The sequence below is a fragment of the Cetorhinus maximus genome, chromosome 12 (genome assembly GCF_964194155.1).
Source record: "Cetorhinus maximus chromosome 12, sCetMax3.hap1.1, whole genome shotgun sequence".
Classification (NCBI taxonomy): Eukaryota; Metazoa; Chordata; class Chondrichthyes; order Lamniformes; family Cetorhinidae; genus Cetorhinus; species Cetorhinus maximus.
Window position 1 is genome coordinate 125,818,503 of NC_135890.1, and position 25,744 is coordinate 125,844,246.

At 46.3% G+C, this 25,744-nt stretch overlaps 1 protein-coding gene across 3 annotated transcripts in view; it reads right to left on the reverse strand.

The window, feature by feature from the left end:
- Positions 1-2,391: 2,391 nt before the first annotated feature.
- Positions 2,392-25,744, reverse strand: part of scarb1 (scavenger receptor class B, member 1) — a 171,041-nt gene continuing 147,688 nt past the window's right edge. The window contains exon 12 of one of the 3 annotated variants that reach the window (XM_078554622.1): positions 2,392-4,482. In XM_078554622.1, the coding sequence (XP_078410748.1) occupies positions 4,366-4,482 (117 nt within the window). In that variant the 3' untranslated portion in view covers positions 2,392-4,365. Of the gene's footprint in view, positions 4,483-18,455; positions 18,635-25,744 lie in introns of those variants that run through there. The other 2 variants (XM_078554625.1, XM_078554624.1) reach the window with 2 other exon arrangements.

Genomic DNA, 25,744 nt, shown 5'->3' on the forward strand with positions numbered 1-25,744 from the left:
AAGAAATTAGGCAACATTGAATTCGTCCAAAGGTTACATTTGTTGTCAGTGAAGAGCTTTACTTGTTGTGTATTTCACAAATATCTTTGACAGGTCAGGTGTTCAGGTGACAACAGCAAAAAGTAAATATGACCCGAGTGGACTATTGATCTTTATCTGAAAGGGGGCTGGGATCCAAATGGGCTGGGAGTTTTGTTACAATTAATATATTTTAAAAGTGCCATAAAACACACAAAATGCAGAGGAGGATGTTTACAAAAATTAAAATGATAATAAGGATGAATTGATGATATTCTAGAACATTTTGTTTAGAACATTGGCATGATGGAATATTAGGAATAATGTTATCAATGAGTCCAGATGAAGTATCTCAATGCTCACTTCCAACTGAGCCTGATACATCAATAAGTAATGAGATGGGCTGTAATTTCAAATCCTGAAAGGATGACCTTTCATGGAAAGGGAATATTGAATGTGGGAATGAAGTATGAGTTGCTTTATCCAGTCAGGCTTTGGCATCAGTCAACCGAACAAAAGAAGATTGAACTGTGAGGGAAACAGGTCCCAGGTTTCTTTAAAAATCTCAAAACATCAGCAACAGACAGGAATGAGATTACCCTGTTTAACTAGTCCCTTCATTCAACCAGTTACTACTGCTAACCACTGCCTCAACCACTGCCTCAGTAACACCTCCCTCAGGTAACACCTCCCTCAGGTAACACCTCCCTCAGTAACACCTCCCTCAGTAACACCTCCCTCAGGTAACACCACCCTCAGTAACACCTCCCTCAGGTAACACCTCCCTCAGTAACACCTCCCTCAGGTAACACCTCCCTCAGTAACGCCTCCCTCAGTAACGCCTCCCTCAGGTAACACCTCCCTCAGTAACACTTCCCTCAGGTAACACCTCCCTCAGTAACACCTCCCTCAGTAACACCCCCCTCAGGTAACACCTCCCTCAGTAACACCTCCCTCAGTAACACCTCCATCAGGTAACACCTCCCTCAGTAACATCTCCCTCAGGTAACACCTCCCTCAGGTAACACCTCCCTCAGTAACGCCTCCCTCAGTAGCGCCTCCCTCAGGTAACACCTCCCTCAGTAACACCTCCCTCAGGTAACACCTCCCTCAGTAACACCTCCCTCAGGTAACACCTCCCTCAGGTAACACCACCCTCAGTAACACCTCCCTCAGGTAACACCTCCCTCAGGTAACACCTCCCTCAGGTAACACCTCCCTCAGTAACGCCTCCCTCAGTAACGCCTCCCTCAGGTAACACCTCCCTCAGTAACACTTCCCTCAGGTAACACCTCCCTCAGTAACACCTCCCTCAGTAACACCCCCCTCAGGTAACACCTCCCTCAGTAACACCTCCCTCAGTAACACCTCCCTCAGTAACATCTCCCTCAGGTAACACCTCCCTCAGTAACACCTCCCTCAGGTAACTCCTCCCTCAGTAACATCTCCCTCAGGTAACACCTCCTTCAGTAACACCTCCCTCAGTAACACCTCCCTCAGGTAACACCTCCCTCAGTAACACCTCCCTCAGTAACACCTCCCTCAGTAACACCTCCCTCAGGTAACACCTCCCTCAGTTACACCTCCCTCAGTAACACCTCCCTCAGTAACACCTCCCTCAGTTACATCTCCCTCAGTAACACCTCCCTCAGGTAACACCTCCCTCAGTAACACCTCCCTCAGTAACACCTCCCTCAGTAACACCTCCCTCAGGTAACACCTCCCTCAGTAACACCTCCCTCAGGTAACACCTCCCTCAGTAACGCCTCCCTCAGTAACGCCTCCCTCAGTAACACCTCCCTCAGTAACGCCTCCTTCAGTAACGCCTCCCTCAGTAACACCTCCCTCAGTAACACCTCCCTCAGTAACACCCCCCTCAGTAACACCTCCCTCAGGTAACACCTCCCTCAGTAACACCTCCTTCAGTAACGCCTCCCTCAGTAACGCCTCCCTCAGTAACACCTCCCTCAGTAACACCTCCCTCAGTAACACCTCCCTCAGTAACACCTCCCTCAGGTAATTCATCTCTGAAGTAGCCCCAGACCCCACCCCGTCTGCTGTGGGTAAACCCCAGCCGTCTTGCACCCCCCACCCCCCCACCCTGGCAAACCCCAGCCCCCCCCCGCCGCATCCTACAGTCTGTTTGTACATACACAGAATACAGGCACCATCAACAGTCTCTACAACATTTGTAATCAGACACCATTGAGATACAAATAAAACAAAAACTGAAAAGTCTCCCTACAACAATACTTAATGCACCGATACAACCTACAACAGCTACTAATACAGATTGAAATTCCTCTTCTGAACTTGGGTCTCAAACAGAACATTGACCTGATATTTCACAAACTCATTGCCTAGTCTGTATTTCTGGAGCTTGAGGTTTTATTTGGAGTTTTTCATTTCAGTTTAAATTAGCAGCTCGTCTCTAGAACTTGTATTGTTGAATTACAATGTACCAAATTTAAGAGAAAAAGACATTTTTATAAAACTTGATAAAAGTGTGCATTAGAGTGAGTGTGTAACTGCAGGTAATAAAATATTAATACAAGATTTCTGCTCCAAACTTCTCCAACATGCTCAGCGAATTCAATTTCTGAATTCTGAATAGGTTTCTAACATGAATTCTATTTTCTGGAACACTCAAATGTCTGGTGACGTTTTTACAATGAAAGATTGTACATCAAGGTCCCACAAAGACCATAAGACATAGGAGCAGAAATTAGGCCATTCGGCCCATCGAGTCTGCTCCGCCATTCAATCATGGCTGATAAGTTTCTCAACCCCATTCTCCCGCCTTCTCCCCGTAACCTTTGATCCCCTTACCAATCAAGAACCTATCTATCTCGCTCTTAAATACTCTCAATGATCTGGCCTCCACAGCCTTCTGTGGCAATGAATTCCATAGATTCACCACTCTCTGGCTAAAGAAGTTTCTCCTCATCTCTGTTCTAAAAGGTCTTCCCTTTACTCTGAGGCTGTGCCCTCGGGTCCTAGTCTCTCCTACTAATGAAAACATCTTCCCCACGTCCACTCTATCCAGGCCTTTCAGTATTCTGTAAGTTTTAATCAGATCCCCCCTCATCCTTCTAAACTCCATCGAGTATAGACCCAGAGTCCTCAAAAGTTCCTCATATGTTAAGCCTTTCATTCCTGGGATCGTTCTCGTGAACCTCCTCTGGACTCTCTCCAGGACCAGAACATCCTTTTTGAGATACGGGGCCAAAAATTGCTCACAATATTCTAAATGTGGTCTGACCAGAGCCTTATAAAGCCTCAGCAGCACATCCCTGCTTTTATATTCTAGTCCTCTCGAAGTAAATGCCAACATTGCATTTGCCTTCCTAACTACCGACTCAACCTGCCTCTTAACCTTAAGAGAATCCTGGACTAGGACTCCCAAGTCCCTTTGCACTCCAGATTTCTGAATTCTCTCCCCGTTTAGAAAATAGTCTATGCCTCTATTCTTCCTACCAAAGTGCATGACCTCACACTTCCCCATGTTGTATTCCATCTGCCACTTCTTTGCCTATTCTCCTAACCTGTCCAAATCCTTCTGCAGACTCCCCGCCTCCTCAATACTACCTGTCCCTCCACCTATCTTTGTATCATCTGCAAACTTAGCCAGGATGCCCTCAGTTCCTTCATCTAGATCATTAATGTATAAAGTGAAAACTCCAAACTGCTTTTTGAAAAGAAACTGCGGTGAGATGAATGACTGATTTGTTTTTTGAAAGGATTGGAAGAGGAAAGAATATTAGAGACATCACCAGTAAAATCCCCACTCTGAGAATCACCACTTCAGCCATCAGACTGGATAGATTGTTTCAATGTTTAAACCAAAGGACAGAACTCCAAAAATGGATTAACTCCTTCAATCGCGCATGGTGTTAACAACCATTGTGGGATCGACAACCCTCGTATCGAGCCACATCAGCAGACCAGGCAGTGGACGCTGGAAATGTGTTCAGATGTCCGTGAGCTCTATGCAGCATTGGCAAGGCTCAGAGTAGATCTTAAACCCATCACCTACAAGCCAAAGGGATGAATGTGACCAAGCAATGTGGCTAATACTTGATAATTACAATAATGCAACTTGTAACTAAATAGAATTTAATAAGAAACAATGGCTGCAATAAGCTTTGTGTAATGTTTCTCCACACAGTGTGTTACTGTGCTTGTCACAATGGCTATACTACAAATATGTAAGTTGGCATGTGGAAATGTTTTAGTTAGCAGGAGTCATGTATTCGGTGCAGGTTCAAGAAGGAACATCGATGGAACATTTAAAAACAGGCCTTGTGGTCAAAAACTGTTCAATTTCCTATTCAGATGTTCAAAGATTCAGTCCAGCAGATATGAAGGTTGTTGAAGGAAGGTGTAATTAGATTCACCAGCCGGTAGTAAACTTGCAGAAGTTTCTTGACTTTCTTTATCAGAGGAAATCCCTTTGACAGAAATCTGAATAAAAATAAAGTTATCTCAAATTGTAACAATGTTTTAAGGGGAAACAGATAAACAATAAACAATGCACAGGATAGCAAGCTAACTACAGAAATAAAAACAAAAATACCTGGAAAAACTCAGCAGGTCTGACAGCATCTGCGGAGAGGAACACAGTTAACGTTTCGAGTCCGTGTGACTCTTCATCAGAACTTGCTTTTATCTACAGAAATATTTCAACATTATCTTCAAAGCTGAACTGAAACATAGGATAAACACTAATGATGGGTTCAGAGGCTTTGAAAGAATGAAATTTCACCAAGATTTATCGGAATTTGTTCAGTACATTAGTTCCACTTGGTAAACACTAGTTAGTGGGATTTGCAAGCATTTAGTTATTATGCTGGAATGGTTCCTAACGATTGATCGGGTGCAATTAAATACTTGGGTAACGAACAACAAAGCATCAGTTAAAGGTGCTACATGCTTCAAGTTGGTATTTGAAAAAACAGTAAATATTTTAGATGTAATTATGATTAGGTTCAGGTAAGTAAGGTGGCAGGGCCATGGGGATAGAGTACGGGAATAGGACCGAATGGAAAGTTCAGCAAACAGCTTGCTTAGGTTTGATGGGCCGAGTAGCCTCATTCTGTGCTGTAATTACTCTAAGAAGTTATTTTGTGCCTCAAAATTTCAATACAGATTTACACAAAAAGACAGTAGCAGTTAAAGATAGTTACTCAGTCTGGGAAAAGGTGGAAAGTGATATTACACAAGGATTGGTGCTGCAAGCACAGGTTTTCTGATAAATGCTCTGGATTCAGGAATCAGAAGTACAATTTCAGAATTTGCAGAATTGGAAGAATGCAACAAAATATTAATATTACTCAGCAGAGGTTCACTGCAGCTGGTACTTTAACTCAGGACAGTCTAACTGCAGACAGCATTGTTACTCACCACAGTCTCACTGCGACCATAACTGTTACTCACCACAGTCTCACCGCGACCATAACTGTTACTTGGCACAATCTCACCGCGACCATAACTGTTACTCAGCACAGTCACACCGTGACCATAACTGTTACTCACCACAGTCTCACTGCGACCATAACTGTTACTCACCACAGTCTCACCGCGACCATAACTGTTACTCAGCACAGTCACACCGTGACCATAACTGTTACTTGGCACAATCTCACCGCGACCATAACTGTTACTTGGCACAATCTCACCGCGACCATAACTGTTACTCAGCACAGTCACACCGTGACCATAACTGTTACTCACCACAGTCTCACTGCGACCATAACTGTTACACAGCACAGTCTCACCACGACCATAACTGTTACTTGGCACAATCTCACCGCGACCATAACTGTTACTCAGCACAGTCACACCGTGACCATAACTGTTACTCAGCACAGTCTCACCGCGACCATAACTGTTACTCAGCACAGTCTCACCGCGACCATAACTGTTACTCGGCACAATCTCACTGCGACCATAACTGTTACTCAGCACAGTCTCACCGCGACCATAACTGTTACTCGGCACAGTCTCACTGCGGCCAGTACTGTTAATCAGTATGGTCCCACCACAGCCAGTACTGTTACTAGGCACAATCTCACCACGGCCAACAGTGTTACTCAGCACAGTTTCACCACGGCCAGCACGGTTATTTGGCATAGTCTCACCGTGGCCTGTACTGTTCCTCATCGGAGTGTCACCGTGGCCTGTACTGTTACTAGGCACAGCCTCACTTTGGCTAGAAATGTTACTGGGCACAGTCTGAACATGGCCAGTTCTGTTGTTCGGCACAGTTTTACCCAGTTAGTACTGTTACTGGGCACTGCTTCACTGTGGCCAGTACTGTTACTCAGCACAGTCTGTACATGGTCAGTACTGTGACTAGGCAGTCTCACCACGGCCGGTACTGTTACTAGTAACCGATGCGGTTAGTCATTTTTCACTTTGTCCATTAAATTTCCTTCTGACTTTGCCATTGATTATCTCAGTTTTGAGTCAGTCAATGTGACTTTTACATAAGTGTATTCAGCTGCTCCAATTTTATTTGGGCCTTTCTATATCTCGGGACAGAGAAGCAAAATTACTTTGTCGAGAAAGCCAGTGTGTATCATAATATCAGGAAATTGTGGACTTAGGACCCTCAAACTCCCCCTTTACCTGAACTGCCTGTACCCAGCTTCCTGATAATCCTTACTAAGTATTACTTTCCACCAGTCCTCAATTGTCCCAATTTTCTCGTCATCTCTGGTATCAATTTTTCGAGAATGGGTAGGACGTCCAGGAGTCTTAGTCTTCAATATAGACAAGGACTGAAGCATCTAAAAGAGAAAGCTATTAATTAGCTATTCTCACCTACACTTTCCTGACTTCTCTGAGAATGGATGTTGTTGTAATATTTTGGGGGGTTATTGTGTAAAGAAGGCTGGTGTGTGTGTGTATATGCGTGTGTATGTATGTGTGTGTATGCGTATGCGTGTGAGTGTGTGTATGCATGTTTATGCGTGTGTGTATGCGTGTGTGTGTGTATGTGTGTGTATGCGTGTGTGTATGCATGTGTGTGTGCGTATGTGTGTGTGAATGCGTGTGTGTATGTGTGTTTGTGTATGCGTATGCGTGTGGGTGTGTGTGTATGCGTGTGTGTGTATGCATATGCGTGCGGGTGTGTGCGTATACGTGTGTATGCATATGCATGTGGGTGTGTGCATATGCATGTGGGTGTGTGCGTATGCGTGTGGGTGTGTGTGTATGCGTGTGGGTGTGTGTGTATGCGTATGGGTGTATGTGTGTATGCGTGTGGGTGTGTGTGTATGCATATGTGTATGCATATGCGTGTGGGTGTGTGCGTGTGGGTGTGTATGTGTGTGGGTGTATGTGTGTATGCGTATGTGTGTATGAATGCATGTGTGTGTGTGAATGCATGTGTGTGTATGCGTGTGTGTGTGTATGTGTGTATGCGTGTGTGTGTGCGTGCATGTGTGTGTATGCGTGTGTGTGTTTATGCGTGTGTGTATGCGTGTGGGTGTGTGTATGCATGTGGGTGTGTGTATGCGTGTGTGTGGGTGTGTATGCATGTGTGTGTATGCATATGCGTGTATGTGTATGCGTGTGTGTGTGTATGCATGTGGGTGTGTGTATGTGTGTGGGTGTGTGTGTGTATGCTTGTGTATGAGATTTAATTAAGCTGGGCAGAGTTGATAGGAGTCAGGTTGTCTGGTGGTTTGGAAACATTAAAGGAATAAAGGTGTTGGAGATAACATTTGCATTTTTAGATAAGTTGAGAAGTTGTTTGAATTTCAAAGGGGAATCAGAGGTAGGAAGGAAAATACTTGCATCTTGCAGGAATCCAGAAGTAAATAGTAGTGGGGGAATTCTATTTTTATTGACCCTAAAGCAAAGACAAGATGGAAACATGAAAGATCTTATATTGGGAAGGGTTTGAGTTTCCGAGAGGTGTGAGAACAATGGGACTGAGATGAAAGAGGGAAAAGCTATATTAGAGTTACTGTGGATAGCTGTTTTTAACCATTGAGCTGTTCAGCTGGAGATAGCTGGAGCTGTTTGAGCTGTTGAGAAGCCTCGGGCTGCAGCGAGCAGTGTTATTCTGAAGTGAATTCCAAAGCAAAGTGGAAGATGGTACAGGTTTATATGCTACAGCTTTATTGAAGCTACAACCTTGTGTGATATTACTGATTCCATATTTCAATGTCTGTAAGGGAATGTTGCCTGGAAAGTGTTTTCTTGTGGGTTTTGACCAAGTCGAGTGTTTTGAAGGAATGTTTTGTGAGACTAATCTTAATTGTGTAACTGTCATCTTGTGTGCTTAAGTTTTCTTTTCTTTTTGTTAATAAAACTTTTACTTTTAATTTTTAAAAACCCAGAAGTATTACTGGGCCTCTTATTGCTGAGATTGGTACATCATCTTCTCGTTATTAGAATACAGGAAAAAAGGTTGTGGCCCATAAGCCAAGTTTCCCACTGGGATTTGTTTTGTGCAGTGATTAACACCGGCTGTAGTCATAACACTTCACTAGAATATACATTGTGCCCAGGGGATTTATTCTAATTCACAGAATCACAGTGCAGAAGAGGCCCTTCGGCCCATCGAGTCTGCACCGACACATGAGAAACACCTGACCTACCTACCTGTTCCCATTTACCAGCACCTGGCCCATAGCCTTGAATGTTATGACGTGCCAAGTGCTCATCCAGGTACTTTTTAAAGGATGTGAGGCAACCTGCCTCCACCACCCTCCCAGGCAGTGCAATCCAGACCGTCACCACCCTCTGGGTAAAAAAGTTTTTCCTCACATCCCCCCTAAACCTCCTGCCCCTCACCTTGAACGTATGTCCCCTCGTGACTGATTCTTCAACTAAGGGGAACAGCTGCTCCCTATCCACCCTGTCCATGCTCCTCATAATCTTGTACACCTTGATCAGGTCACCCCTCAGTCTTCTCTGCTCCAACGAAAACAACCCAAGTCTATCCAAACTCTCTTCATAACTTAAATGTTTCATCCCAGGCAACATCCTGGTGAATCTCCTCTGCACCCCTCCAGTGCAATCACATCCTTCCTATAATGTGGCGACCAGAACTGCACACAGTACTCCAGCTGTGGCCTCACCAAGGTTCTATACAACTCCAACATGACCTCCCTACTTTTGTAATCTATGCCTCGATTGATAAAGGCAAGTGTCCCATATGCCTTTTTCACTACCCCACTAACATGCCCCTCTGCCTTCAGAGATCTATGGACACACGCCAAGGTCCCTTTGTTCCTCAGGACTTCCTAGTGTCATGCCGTTCATTGAATACTTCCTTGTCAAATTACTCCTTCCAAAGTGTAGCACCTCACACTTTTCAGGGTTAAATTCCATCTGCCACTTATCTGCCTATTTGACCATCCCATCTATTATCTTCCTGTAGCCCAAGATACTCAACCTCACTGTTAACCACCGGCCAATCTTTGTGTCATCCGCAAACTTACTAATCCTACCCCCACATAGTCACCTATGTCATTTATCTAAATGATGAATAATAGGGGACCCAGCACAGATCCCTGTGGTATGCCACTGAACACTGGCTTCCAGTCACTAAAGCAGCCTTCTGTTATCACCCTCTGTCATCTAAGAAAATGATTTTGGAAGAATTCCAATTTGGGGATGTAATTTTCCAGTTTCCAATTTACATCCTCAATCTTTTCCTCGCGTTCAATTATACACATTTCATACCATTCTCTATCATTCATTAAAGATTGAAAAGAGATTAAAAATTCTCACCTGCTTCAAGATACCAAATTTTGTTGATTTTGGAGGGTCTTTTATTTCTCGTAACATTACGCCTGAGTCCATTTTTAGTTCAAAATGATCTCAAATCTAAAAGAACAGTCTTTTTGAACTGTAAGGACTTGTCAATCTTCTGTTTTATTTTCCCAAGTTTAATTCCTGGTGCAGGGATATTATCAGGTGATTCCAAAGCACCTCTTCCTCAATTGCATTTACTTATCCTCTAACTGTGGCAGAATTGAATGGGCAGTGATTTACAACACAAATCAACAAGGGTACACCGTTAAACCTTTACCCACCTACAGAGAGGCTTCGACCTCCAGTTTCTTGTTAGAAGTCACAGGATTTGATTTTTCTGAACTGAATGGTTTGTCCTCAGTGCATTGTTTACTAGTCCAAAATAAAATGTTTTTGTCCTACAAACAATCACTCAGAATTTACAGTAAGAAGTTAATTTGTTTTTAAAATTCAGAATGTGAGTTATGAAATGCTAACTTCAGGTATGATTTAGTTTATTTGATGTTTATAGTCATATTTTGAGACAATATGCAATATTTAAGAATATTTAAGAACCATGCACAAGATTACTTTATCGATATGTTATATTATTTAATCATATCTTAAACGTGTTAAGTGTCTTACTGATTTTATTCATTGTTATGCTTCTCAAAACCACCATTAAAAGGCAGCCATTCAGCCCATCATCTATCTGCTGGATCTTTGAACAAGCCATCGGATTAGTTCCACTCACACGCTCCTTCCCCATAACCATGTGAAATGTGTCATTTCCTGTACTTATCCAATGCCCCTTTGAAAGTTGCTACTGAATCCGCTTCCCACCCCTTTCAGTCAGCACATTCCAATCACAACGTTGTCAAAAAACATCTCCTTGCTGACTTTTTTGCCACTTACCTTAAATCTGTTACTTTCCAGTTACAGACCCTCCTATTAATGGAAACAGTTTCTCCCTCTCTATTTTATCAAAGCCTCTCATAATTTGGAACACGTCTAAAAATCTGTCCTTAATCTTTTATCAGGACAATTAGCAAGAAAATTCCAATGTTGGGGAAACAATATATGGGGCGGGATTTTCAGGTTGTTGAGTGGGCCCAGGAGTGGCTGAGGAACAGGTTCCCACCCGACCGGGATTTCACATCGGCTGGTCAACCAGTCAGCCTCAACCACGCACTGAAAGGCTCAGCGCTGCCGGGGTGGGGGTGGGGAGGGGAGGGGAGGGGTTAGGGGCCGGGGTAGGGGTGGGGGTTGGGTGGGGGTAGGGGGTGGGTGGGGAGGGGAGCGAGTGCTGCAGTCTGTGTGGTCACGGGGAGTGCGCAATAAAATCTCCCTGAAGGCAGAGAGTTGCCTCAGGGGCTGAAGGATTTAAAACTGAGACGATGTAAAAATGCAGAAAAAAACGTACACACATTGGACTCACCCACCGAAACACACAGGTCATAAAAACTCTGCCCAGTTTTATTTATTTTTTAATTGATATTGGAAACCTTATCCTGCCCTTGGATGAGGTTTCCTCAAAAATCCGAAGCCCACCTGGCCGAATTGCCCGTCCGCCAACCATAACATTGGACGGGCAGCGAAAAATCACCGCTAATTGAAGCTTTAATGGCCTTAATAAGCCTGTTAATTGTTGGCAGATGCGCTGCCGACTCTCGCGTATGCCGACCGACCGAAATATCGCGCCAGTGCACGATGATGTTGGGATGCTCACCTGGCATCATCACAGACTATTTTATGCCAGATCGGGTGTGGCACACGCCCACCTGCGGGATGTAAAATTCTGCCCATGAATACTGTATGAGTAGAGAGTGCTGATTGGTTGGCAAATGGACTCTGATTGGTAGAGGTGTTGCCATGGAGAATGCGCCAGTTGATTGTGACTGACAGTTAACTGCCAAGCATTGTTTAAAATTTAAATCAGGCAGCTTGACTCCAATTGGTCGAGACACTGCCATGGGGAATGAACCAGCAAATGGCTGTCACTTATTTTGTTTAGCTGAAATGGTGCAATGTGTGTATATGTTCTTTCTGTCTACAAAGATCAGCGCCCTGTGTATTAATATATGTAGCTTCCAGTACAGGTAAATGCACCACACTGCGAGTCGAATTGACAATCTTAAGTTGGTTGTCAGCCTAATTCTTAGCACACTGAGGATTATTTAGCAAATGTTGTCGAATCGCAGAATCACATCGAATGTTGGACAGTGTGTTTTGAGTTTTGCTTGCACGGGCTGGTTGGGTACAGTCTGTACCTTGCCCATTGTGAATGGCGGCTGGGACATGCTGTTTGTTATGATCTGCCAGTCTTTGGGATGTACAGACTGCATACCCAGCATCACACTGGCACTGAAATTCATAAAGCACATTACTCATTTGTGTGATAGGCAGTGTGAGTTTTGTCTTGACGGCAGCATCCTGTTAGTGGGGAACACCACTCGTGTTGCTGCTGCATAGCAGCAGCTTCATCCGTTGCTCTGGAGGGCAAGGTATCTCAAACATTTGAGCAGCAGGTGAAGTTAGTTGTTTCAGCTAAACAAAATAAATGATAGCCATTTGCTGGTTCATTCCCCAGGTCAATGTCCTGACCAATCAGAGTCAAGCTGTCTGGTTTAAATTTCAAACAATACTTGGCAGTTAACTGTCAGTCATAACCAATCAGCACTTTCTTCACATACAGTGTAAGTATATTGTTTCCTCGGATATTGGTATTTTGTTGTGAATTGTCCTGATGAGTGCAAGATAAAAAGCTTCAACAAAAAATCTCTCTTTTTTCAGCAATACTCAAGTTCTGTAAACTCGCAAACGACTAAAATCTTCAATACTCCAACACATCATCAAAGGCACAGCCTTCATCAACCCTCTGTTATTGCACTGAAGAACTCAATTGTGACAGACCAGCACAATTTGCTTTTATTATCATATAGAATCACATAACCTAAAAATCATAATCATTAAGAATGAAGGTCTCAAGCGACAGTCGTTCCTTTTATACTCTATGATGTGCTTTTATGAAAATTTGCAGACGATACCATTTGAACAAGTTATGTTTGTTTAGAATGAAAATGCCTTTTTCAAATTTGGTTGATATGAAGGACTTTCATGATGACGCAAGATGTGGTTTATTAGGTGGACCTTTCAACTCACCTTTACTCAAACATCCAGAACTTTCCCACAGCCTCACATAATAGCCAATAGGTAATTAAAGAATTCAGAGTTTTGATTCTGCTATCCTACCTGGGAGTTCATTCATTAATCTTGTTCCTGCCAAAGATGGTTGGGCTGGGAAGGGAAGCACAGTCCAACCTTTCTCACTCCCAGAAAATCAGCCAGTTTCTAGCTGCTCTGTACTTGTCGCTCGCTGCAGCTCATAAAGGCTGAAAACGCGAAACTGTAACAAGGGCTGGGAAATTTAAGGTGTTTAGTCACCTAAAGGTAAATGATTGGATTTGGGGTAAAACACTGTTAAGAGTATTTCTAAAATAAAAATGATTCAGGAATATTGCTTAAGTGTCTGAAAGATTGCATGAGGCATTAGCCAAAGGTTGAAGGGGACTGGGTCAAAGAAATGGCAGATCAATAGCAAAAAGGAGAAAAAGCAAAGCTAACATAAGGGGAAGAAAGGGAATCCAGGGGAGAATGGCAGAACAGCAGGATCTCTGATCCAGCCCCAATGACTGGTAGGATCAGTGTGTGACTGAGTGAAATGGAGTGCCTGAAGCAACAATTGTACAACTTATGTCTCAAGTGTAATCCTCTGCTTGCCTGTCCAAATGATACTTGTCATGGGATCTGGACATTGCTGTCTAGGCCAGAATTTATTGCCAATCCCTAATTACCCTTGAGAAGGTGGTGGTGAGCTGCCTTCTTGATCTGCTGCAGTCCATGTGGTGTAGGTACACCCACAGTGCTGTTAGGGAGGGAGTTCCAGGATTTTGACCCAGCGACAGTGAAGGAATGGTGATATATTTCCATATCAGGATGGTGAGTGACTTGGAGGGGAACTTCCAGGTGGTGGTATTCCCATGTATCTGCTGCCCTTGTCCTTCTAGATGGTAGTGGTCGTAGGTTTGGAAGGTGCTATCTAAGGAGCCTTGGTGAATTCCTGCAGTGCATCTTGTAGATGGTACACACACTGCTGCTACTGTGCGTCGGTGGAGGGAGTGAATCAAGAACTAGATTCCTTGTCGCAGAATTCCCATCCTCTGACCTGTTCTTGCAGTTACTTATACGGCTAGTCCAGTTACGTTTAAGTTGACTTCGATTTTACTAGAGTTCCTTAAATACCTTACTCTCACTTCACCACTGAAACTCAGCTCATTTGTCCACGTTTATAAAAGGCTGTCATAAAATCTGGAGGCAAGTGGCCCTGGCAGAACCCAAACTGAGCATCAATGAGCCAGTTATTGGTGAGCAAGTGCTGCTTGATAGCATTAAAAGCAAAATACTGAGGATGCAGGAAATCTGAAATAAAAACAGAAAATGCTGGAAAAACTCAGCAGAGTGACAGCATCTGCGGAGAGAGAAACAGAGATAACGTTTTGAGTCTGTATGACTCTTCTTCAGAGCTAAAGAGAAGTAGAAATGTGATGGATTTTATACTGTTTGGTTGGGGGGGCGCGTGGAGCAGATGGAGCAAAATAGAAGGACAGCAATAGGAGGGGGCTTAGGAGAGATTGACAAAGATGTCATGGACACAAGTCAAAGGGAGTGTTCATGGTGGTGTTAAAGTCCAAAGAAGGTACTGATAATGGCTTAGAGGCAAAATCGCAGAATGTGCTAGTTACAGAACAAGGGCCAATGCTCTGTGAAAACACAACATACAAACAAGTGACAGGGACCCTGTGGGGGGGGGGGAGGGTGGGTAAAGGGTGGGGTTGGGGGAAAAAGGATTAAAAAAACATAAATTAATAAAGATTTTAAGAATTGGATTAAAAAAGGGGTAAAGATGGAGGGGAGAGTTCATGACCTGAAGTTGTTGAACTCAACATTAAGTCCGGAAGGCTGTAAAGTGCCCAGTCGGAAGAGGAGGTGCTGTTTCTCCAGTTTGCGTTGGGCTTCACTGGAACAATGCAGCAGACCAAGGAGGGACATGTGGGCATGAGAGCAGGGTGGAGTGTTGAAATGGCAAGCGACAGGGAGGTCTGGGTAGGGGTGTGCTTAGTTCAGAAGCATAAGTCTTCAGTACTACAACCAGTACTCACCCATTGTATACAGAAAGGTTCAAAGCTTCTCCTTAGAGCTGTAAAGGTGTCATCTAAAATACTTATACATGCTTACAGGCTAAGTATTTCAGTATGCATCTCCAACGGACCAACAAACCCTTGATTAAATCTAGCAATTCACTGCAAATCAATCAGTAGCAATCGGCCTTGATCAATCAATGCCTGTTATAGCTTCACTGAAATGGATACAAACAAGATAAGGTATAAAACAGTAAACAGGAAGTTCCAAATGTTGAGGCAGAAAGAGTCCTGAGGTCAATGCTTCTCCTAACAGGGTCAAGTAAAATAGTTTTGGTCGCATCAGATCCTTTAACCTGTTGAAATTACTGAGCTTTTCTTGAGCATAAGAATCAGGCTTTGCCAGTGAATCTGCCTCTTATCCCAGTGGCTGCTATGAACAGCCATTGACTATGAACAAGATACGCCCTGCATCTGTCTCTCAACACTTGCAAGTATCAACACAGCTAAACATACCCAGCAACTAGACAGAAGTAACTCTGGGACTACCAGTGGAGAAGAGGGGAGAAACTGCTGCTGGTGGAAAAGGATCCAGCTGTATGGTTAACACATCGAATATTGAATCAGCGTTAACTGTATATGAATTGTCTTTAATTGTATGTAGATGGTGGGCATTAACTGGGGAATCACTCGTGCTCCTATAATTTTAAAAAAAGGAACAGACAAGCTGTGGTTGCTGGGTGAGGAGGTGCATGCTTGTAATGTTCATCTCTGCAAATAAATGCTGATAAAAGTTGTAAAGATTGATCCTGGTTCTATCCTTCAACACCTGGGTTACTGCAACACCTGGATTACTGCAACGCCTGGATTACTGCAACACCTGGATTACTGCAACGCCTGGATTACTGCAACACCTGGATTACTGCAACACCTGGATTACTGCAACGCCTGGATAACTGCAACACCTGGATTACTGCAACACCTGGATTACTGCAACACCTGGATTACTGCAACGCCTGGATAACTGCAACACCTGGATTACTGCAACACCTGGATTACTGCAACACCTGGATTACTGCAATGCCTGGACTACTGCAACACCTGGATAACTGCAACACCTGGATAACTGCAACACCTGGATTACTGCAACGCCTGGATTACTGCAACACCTGGATTACTGCAACACCTGGATAACTGCAACACCTGGATTACTGCAACGCCTGGATTACTGCAACACCTGGATAACTGTAACACCTGGATTACTGCAACACCTGGATTACTGCAATGCCTGGATTACTGCAATGCCTGGATTACTGCAACACCTGGATTACTGGATTATAACATGGTAGCAAAGAATGGTTGTCTAAAAGTGAAAAGTTGGAAACTATGAACAATTTTTCAGACAGAAAATTAAAATCCCTAGTGGAAAATATCAGAAAGCAAATGCAAATTGTCAGGGTACGATTATCCTCTGACATTCTCGGAGTCTGAACCATTTGAATAGTGGAAGAATAGGATGGATATGTGGAGACCGGATACATCCCTACCAAGAGGAATCTCAGAATCACAGAATTTTTACTGTGCAGACGGAGGCCATTTGGCCCATCGTGTCTGCACCAGCTCTCCGAAAAAGCAATTCCCTTCGTATCACTCTTCTGTCTACTCCCCATAACTCTGCACTTGGTCCTTTTTTAAATAACAGTCCAATTTCATTTTGAATGCCTTGATTGAAACTGTCTCCTTCAGACTCCCGGGTATAGTCGGTCAGTTCAGAGAAGTTCTGCTGGTTCTTGGGATGAAGTGGTTGTCTTATGAGGGTAGGTTGGGCCGATACTCACTAAAGTTTAGAAGAATGAGAGGTGGTCTTTCAGAAACAAGTAAGATTCTGAGGGGTTTGACAGGGTAGATGCCGAGAGGATGTTTCCTCTCATGGGGGATCCTAGAACCACGGAGCACAGTTAAGAAATAAGGGGTCTCCCTAGACAGAAATGAGGAGGAATTTCTTCGCTTAGAGGGTCTTCAGTCTTTGGAATTCTCTTCCACAGAGAGTAGTGGAGACTGAATCATTGAATTAATTCAAGGCTAGAGTTAGACAGATTTTTGATCGACAAAACAGTCAAGTGTTATGGGAGACAGGCAGGAAAGAGGAGTTAAGGTCACAAACAGATCAGCAATGATCTCAGTGAATGGTACAGGAGACTTGACAGGGTTGATGCTGAGAGGATGTTTCCCTTTATGAGACAGACTAGAACTAGGGGACACAGTTTATAAAATAAGAGGTCTCCCGTTTAAGAAATGAAGAGATTTTTTTTTCTCTCAGAGGGTCATTAGTCTGTGGAATTCTCTTCCCCAGCACAGTGGATTCAGGCTCATTGACTATTTCTAAGGCTGAGTTAGACAGATGGTTGAGTGATAAGGGAGTGTAGGGGGTAGACAGGAAAGTAGAATTAAGGCCACAGTCAAATCAGCCATGATCTTATCAGAAATGGCACAGCGGGTTGAGGAGCTGAAAGGCCTACTTCTCTTAATTCATATCCTCATATCTATGACAAATGAACTGAATTCCAGAGATGAGGTGAGAGTGACTGGTCTTGATATCAAGGAGTCCTAGCAAAACTGGAGTCAATGGGAATCAGGGGGAAAGCTCTCCATTGGTTGGAGTCATACCGAGCACAAAGGAAGATAGTTGTGGTTGTTGGAGGTCAATCACTGCAGGAGTTCCTCAGGGTAGTGTCCTCGGCCCAACCATCTTCAGCTGCTTCATCAATGACCTTCTTCCCATTATAAGGTCAGAAGTGGGGATGTTCACTGATGATTGCACAATGTTCAGCACCATTCACAACTCCTCAGATACTGAAGCAGCCCATGTCCAAATGCAGCAAGACCTGAATAACAATCAGGCTTAGGCTGATAAGTGGCAAGTAACGCTTGCGTCACACAAGTGCCAGGCAATGACCATCTCCAACAAGAGAGAATCTAACCAACGCCCCATCACATTCAATGGCATTACCATCACTGAATCCTCCGCCATCAACATCCTGGGGGTTACCATTGACCAGAAACTGGACTGGATGTTATGACCCAGCAGCTTGTAAAGCTGAGATATTTAAAAATCCCAGGGTGGAACTTTAAACAACTGTCATAACCTATACTTTTATGTGGTATGTTTGAGATGCAACTCCAAATTCAGGAATCAGGCCACCAGTTCTCGAGAAGTTTATATTAAACTTGAAACATTTTATTAATTTACACAAGTTAAATATATACATGGCTACAAATTACTATTATAACTTTTAACAAATTCCCAAACTAATCTCCATTAAGGCACCAGTGACCCATACGGCAGAATTTTCTGTTTGCCGTGTGTGGGAGGAGGGGCCGTGCACGCTGACGTGTAATATGATGCGTGGTGAGGTTGGGCGAGTGTCCTGACGTCACCTCGCGCCATCGCGGTATCTCGGTGGGTGGGCGCGCGATGATCTCCATTGCGCGACAGCCGTTAATTAACGAGCCACTTAAAGCCCTTGAGGCTCCAACTGACCTGGATTTTGTGGCGCCCGTGGAATCTTCGGCTCATCGAACGGGCACCTCTGGCAGTCGGGGAGCAGAATTTTGTATGAATCTCACCCGTGAGCGGGAGAAGAGGGCTCAGTGGGGTCGCGATTCTACAGATTTAAAAGTTATTTCACAAAAGTGACTGATACTTGCCTGTGCGGCTGGAAAAGCTGCAAACACAGCCCAGCTGCTCGGTCTGGACTCACAACCTCCAGGTCAGATCTCTGCAGTGAGGAATCTTTACCGGGCCTGCAGGTTTCAGGGAGCCTCCCTTAGCCTGGGAATGGGAGCTGAACTCTCCACTGGAGACAGCTCCTCTGAGGAGGAAGGGAGGGCCAGAAGGGGGAGGAGGCCAGGAGTGAACATTCAGCCTCCAGGGGAGCCACCTTTGGGAGGCCAGGCGCAGGCACAAGGGGCGCAGGGCCAAGAGGTTGTCCAAGGTGGAAGGGGCTGCAGAAGACGCCACTATCCTGCTGCCAGGGTTTACAGGCGACGAAGCAGCTACCTCAATATGCCTGAGGTGCAGGGCCGAAGGAGGCTCCGACTGTCAAGGGAGACAGTCAACTATATCTGTCAGATGATTGACCCTGAGATCTCCCCTAACTGTGTGGGTGGACATCCCATGCCAATGGCTCTAAAGGTCACAGCTGCCCTCAACTTCTATGCCTCTGGCTCCATCCAGGGGTTAGTGGGTGATCTTTGCCGTGTCTCCCAATCAGCTGTCCACACTTCCGCTGGGACCAGGCCAGCCAGACAGGCCGAGCCAGAGGCTTCGCGGCCATTGCTGGCTTCCCCCGTGTCCAGGGTGCTATAGACTGTACACATGTGGCCATCAAGGCGCCAGCGGGTGAGCCCGGTGCCTTCGTCAACAGGAAGGGCTTCCACTCCATGAACGTGCAGATAGTGTGTGATCACAGGATGCAGATTCTACAAGTCTGTGCAAGGTACCCAGGCAGCTCCCACGACGCCTACATCCTCAGACACTCCCAGGTGCCGGGGCTCTTCAGTGCTCCAGCCCGGCTGGATGGATGGCTGCTGGGTGACAAGGGCTATCCCCTCAGAAGGTGGCTCATGACCCCTCTCCACCATCCAAGAACAGAAGCTGAGCAGCGGTACAATAGGAGCCAGGGCACCACAAGGGCTGTGGTGGAGAGAGCCATCGGTCTTCTCAAGATGCGCTTCCGATGCCTGGACCGCTCAGGGGGCGCACTCCAGTACCCCCCAGACCGTGTCTCGGTGATAGTGGTTTCATGCTGCACTCTCCACAATCTTGCGCTGGAAAGGGGGAGACACAGTGGACGATGAAGACATTGACTCAGTGGCTGCGTCTGCACACGCTGACAGTGAGTCCGAGGATGAGCACAGGGAGATGCTGAGGGGGTAGACGCTGACCTGGGAATACTCCAGAGAGACAGGGACACCCGGGAGGCTTTAATTCAACGAATCTTCAGCTAGCACAGCACAGATGGATCTCCAGGACCTGCCTGGGCTGCAGGCTCCATACTGGAGACATTGGTGCAAAATCTGTCAGGAGAGGAGCATTGACAATGGACCCAGTCAATAAATGTCAATGACACACAAATCACTCCTAACATCTCAGGAATCCATCCACCTGCCTGAGAAAAGAGGCACCTCAGCCATGTTAGACGATATAAATTTAATGCTTTCACAAAAGGCTCTTAACATAGCACAAATAAAATGGTGTCGCACTGCAGACACAGTCAGGAGGGACTCATAGGGAGGCCAACACCAGTGATGAGCCCGGGGTGTGCCTAAGGTGCCTTATGTTTATGTTTCCGGGCACTCCGTCTTGGTGCTGCCCCATCGCTGGGAGTGGTATCTGAGACAGCTGCTGACTCAGCTGTCCTGTTGGCCTCAATGACCTTGGCAGACGTCCTCTGGCCCGTGGAGCCTGTGCTGGCCGTGCCTGGGAGGGAGCTGCCAGTTCCACAGCTGGCATCTCCCCAGTCATCGCAGCCTCATTGGGTGCTATGGTCACTGGGAGAGGGGCGGAGGAGCTGCCGCCCTCATCTGGAGCGCCCTGAAAGGTGCCCGCAGAGACCGACAGGCAGCTGCTGCGCCGACATGAGGTATGTTTGGCCCTCCCTGCTCTGCGTAGATGGATGGGCACCGAGCTGGGAGACCTGGTGCCCAAACCATCGCCCACACGGGCACTGACCACATGAAGACAATGTCGCTGTGAGGGATTGGAGGTTCGAGTGCAACCCCAGGAACCCCTGATCCTGTCCCTGGAGCTGCCTCTCCATGAGAGTCACCACTCTCTCCATGGAGGAAGCTTGGTACTCAGCCATGAGGCTCAATGCATCGGCTCCGGTCCACATAGACTCCTCCACCACTGACACCAAGCCAGGCACAGCCTCATGTATCTCCCCCAGATGGTCCCGCACACCCGGCCGCATCTCATGAGTTGGCTGCGTCGCGGACGACACCAGAGGCTCATCACCAGCCGCGGACTGAGCATGTGCCTGGGACCCTGCAGTCCTCCGACTGCTGGTGCCATGGGCAATCTCTGTCTCCGCCAGCTCCTCCAGCGACTGTGAAGTGCCCTCACTGCTGTGCCCCGGGACACTAGCCAAAGACCTGATGCCCACCTAGGTGCCTGTATCTGTGCTGGTGCCTGCCTGGCAGACATGGTGTGACGCTGGTGATGTTGACAGTCCATGGCCCTCAGGTGTCAGAGGGGCCTCTGCTGCTCCGAGTCCCGGCCCTGTGCCGATGATGCTGAAAGGAAGAGTAAGGACATTCGATCAGTTAGCGTGTGGGCAATGTCACTGTACATGCCTGTCCCCCGGATCATCACGTGCTCATCATTCCACACGCAGTGGGTGAGCCATGTTGGTAACGCCACTCACTCAACAGTCAGCACTGCCATGGATGTTGGGAGATGACTGGTGAGGTGGGTGCTGGCCACACATACCTGCCCGTGGAACCCCAGCCTCTCCGGCTCTAGTGGGCCTGAGTGTGTGCTGCCTCTCCAGGTCGAGGGCCTCCTGCTCAACACGGCTAAGCAGCAGAATCTGGCCTGGCCCACTGCCAGTCCCCACCCGCCCGGTGGTGAGAATTCGATTCCTCGAAACGAGAAAAGAGCATCGATAAGTGATGCTTGTTCCGTGATTCTCCTGGCGGCCGGCCCACCCCAAGCCCAGTTGGCCATTGCAGGGGTCCAATGCATCCTTACCCTGCTGCTGCCGAACTTTCACACAAAAACACCAGATGTGTCCTTCCCCACCCCTCCTTGGCCACATGCGGCCTTCATCACCGTTGGGAACACACAGTTTAAGCTGTAACAAGGAGGCGCAGTGACCTGGATGGCAGAGGGCAGCAGATCGATCTGTGCCATGCCATCTTGATACCCTCACCCACCATGTCATCACCCTGACTTCCACATGTCCTGGAGTTGGAGCACTGCGCCTGGGGGCAGATCCTCCAGTTTGCCCCCGTCAGTCGTCTGGGTCTCAGTCCACCACACGCAGCAGGTACAGAACCCATCTCATCACCACCCTCTCAGGGTGACCAACGCATGGGGAATCTCTGCTGGCCTGGCCCAGCCAGATAAGGACACAAGGCGTCAATGACTCATTGTATTCAGGTCAGTCAGACATGGGTGGGGGGCCGGGGGTGGGGGGAGAAGCTCACACGATGGGTGAAGTGAACGATGCCAACATGTTCCTCCCCCTCCCCATGGGCAGCAGGTCATTGAAGCGTTTGTGGTGCTGGGTCCATGGGCACCGCACCACATGGTGGGAGCTCCCCACCCCCGTTACCCCCACCCCTGCAGGTTTGGCCAAGTGGGGGGGTCTCCACCTCCCATCCTGGGGGACGAGCACCTCCCCCACCCCCCCCCAACCCCCCCACCCCTGCCCCGCCCCTCTCCCCCCCCCACCAGCCACCCCTCTCCCCCCTGCCCCGCCCCTGTCTCCCCCCCCGCACTGCCCCCCACCCCGCGCGCCCCCTCTCCTCGAGGAGGGCAGCAAGGCACTGGTCTGCAATCCTGGATTCACACTGACCACCTGCCCTGCCCTCCTGCTTGACCAGCCTGGATTTACATTAGCCTCGACCTCTGGCCATGTCCAGCAGCCTTGGAGCGGCTGCAGTTTGGCCTTTAAACAGGCGGCCAGGTCGCCATTGGACCCAGCGGCGATTGCCGATTGCCGCTGCCCACCCACTCCCACCGTCCCCGGGAGCCGGGGAACACGCTGGGCCCTAATTGGCCCGCTTGCTTAAAATGGCAGCGCACACCCAATCGCCGATGGTGATTGGCTCTGCCCACTCCCGCTCCCACCAGGCAGAAAATTCTGCCCATAGACTTAACCAGACACCAGGCAAAGTATTTTCACCTTACAAATTCAAAATGACATTCCTCTCACTTTGGCCCCTGTGGAGACAGTTATAGGCTTACAGCTGCTTTGATCTTACATTGCCTCTGCCCTGCACACAAAACTACTTTCCTTATACCCAGCACAGCTCATTGAATGTAAATTCTCATTGTATCACCAGCCCCTTTGAATCCACCTCTTCTAACAATAAAACCCCTTTCACTGTACCAATTTTATGAGTAATATAAACATACTGCATGGTCTCTGCTAGATAGGTGCCAGATTTCACCCCACTTCGAGTTCTCTATTCAAAAAAATTGCAAATGCTCTCTACCTCTCTTACATATCAAAACTAGTACACATCAAAGCACCCAGACTAGCTGGCTTTAATCCAATTAAGACACATTCACAGACTAAACCTTTATTTTAAAAGAAAAATATTTTCCAATAATATTACATACATTAATAGCTTTATGACACGGGAGTAGCCATATAAATACTGTGGCTACAAGAGGAGGCCAGAGGCTGGGAATCCTGTGATGGAATACTCTCCACTTGCCTGGATGAGTGCAGCTCCCACAACACTCAAGAAGTTTGATACCATCCTGCGAAAGAATTAAAAAATGCAGATGGTGGGTATTAACTCGGCATTCACTTGTGCCCCTATTAAAAGGGAATAGATTGAAATTGTGGTTGCCGGGTGAGGTTGTGCACTGGGTAGGGAAGAAACCCCACTGCTGGCTTGCGCTCCAATGGGGAGAGTTAAAGTTGGAGGCCACCTGGGCTCCCTCAGGTCAGCCACTGGGTACCTGCCAGGCTCGGTCTTCAATGGGAACCCATCCCCTGCTGGGACAGTCCGGGTAGCAGCCCCAGTCAGCCCACAGTTAATGTAGTCTGGCCATCTGGTATTGCTGGCTCAGTAGCCTCTACAGATGTTGTCCTGTTCCCATCCCGAGATGGGAAGATGTTGGGTCACTGATGATGCATCTCTTTCAGAAATTTCTCCTGGTCCCATCTTGAAGCTCATTCCTACAGGGCCTGTATGATTCCAACAAATACAAGCCGATTGTATCATCAGACCCTTGGAAACCCCCACAGACATCCAGGCAGGTATACATCCTCACCGAGGAAGAGAAAAATCCTTGGGGCAAGTTAGGAAATTGTTCTCTGCACTCCAAAGCAATCAAACTCCAGGACACTACAGGAAAGGGCATCATTAATCCCCAGGAACTGACCTATTTTCTATGATGTCTTTCACACTCAAACTCACCTTGTTTGCCTGTTAAAATTCATGATAAATTCTCACAACTTTGTCCAGAGATGGACAACTTTGCAAAAATACCTCCCTGGTATCCAATCTAAATCTATTCTCTCATAATTCATCTTTTCCCCTTTCCTATCTACATATGAGGAGAAAGTCAGTCAGCTTCTTCTGGGAGGAGGCCCGAATAGAACATAAACTCTGGCACTGAGTCAAATGGCCCATTTCAGTGTTGCAAACATTATGTAATTTCATGTAATTATTCTGATGAACCTGCACTGCACCCTCTCCAAAAACTGTGTCCAGAACAGTGTCTGGAACTGAACACAGCTGCTCCAGACTGGATCTGAACAGTGCTCTTCATAATTGTAACTAAACTCCCAACCCTTTGGATCCCAGTCCCCTTTCAGGTAATGGGCAACATTCCATTCGGGTCACATTTACTTTTTGCAACTGTCACCTAAACACCTGGCTTGTCAAAGACAACTAGTGAAATACAACTAGTAAAGCTCTTAACTGACAAAAAATTAATCTTTTGGATGAATTCAATGTTCTCTAATGTCTTCAATTTAAAATTTACTTTATACCATCAGTGACAGGGCTCCTGACTCAGAGTTTCACTGGTAATTTCATTCTGAGGACAGGTGATCGAGGCACTTGATACTTGTGACTGGAGCACTATGAAGAGCAGAGCTAAATCTTGGGGAATATTTACCCTCATTTGTAACAAAAACTTCTACAAATATTACTATATATGCAAGGCATTGGGTTCCTACAACATGAAACACAATACTGTATGTTCAAAAACTTTATCCTAATTGCTATTGTTTTTTAATGGACTTTTCTGCTGTAATTCAGCTAACCACAGAGTTGCTCCTTTGTCTGGGAGCTGCCCCAGCAGTTTCAAGAATAAAAATGATTTTTTCAGCTTGTGGAATTTCACACGTCATTGTACAAACCCCTTGTGGTCAATGAAAGCAGAGGAAGTGCAGACAATCTGGTTCCTCCATCCTGAACTACCACAAAAGAGGGAGATTGAAACCTGTTACACTGAAAGAGATGCTTATAGCATAAACGTCAACTGTGTTCCTCTCCGCAGATGCTGTCAGACCTGCTGAGTTTTTCCAGGTATTTTTGTTTTTGATGCTAATCGCCACCTCATTTCTCTCTCTCCTAAGGAGGAACAATGGAATTCTGGCCAGAAGCTCTGGAACTGGTTGTTAAGCTGCAATTAACTATTAATAGGCCATGTCACATGATGCAAGTCTCTGGCCTTTTGGACAGGTTTAACATTGCCTCACAGCAGTCTGCTGTTTTAACATCCACCTGGTGAGCCACAAAAAGCAGGCTCCTCCAGGCAGAACAACATGCCCACCGAGCCTAACTCTAGTGGAAGATTTCATACCAGCCTACAGAGTCAATGCAATCTGCATATCTACTTCATCCTGCAGTATCAGCGTCAACTGAAAAAGTGAATCCTGCATCACTCCAGTCTTCAGCCAGCTGACCTCAAATGCCTATGTGAAAGAATTCCACATGGGACTCTGGAACTCACGTAAACTAATATTTATTTTCTGTGCTTCTTGTATGTAAAGCTCCTTTTCTCCATCTCCCCCTTTACT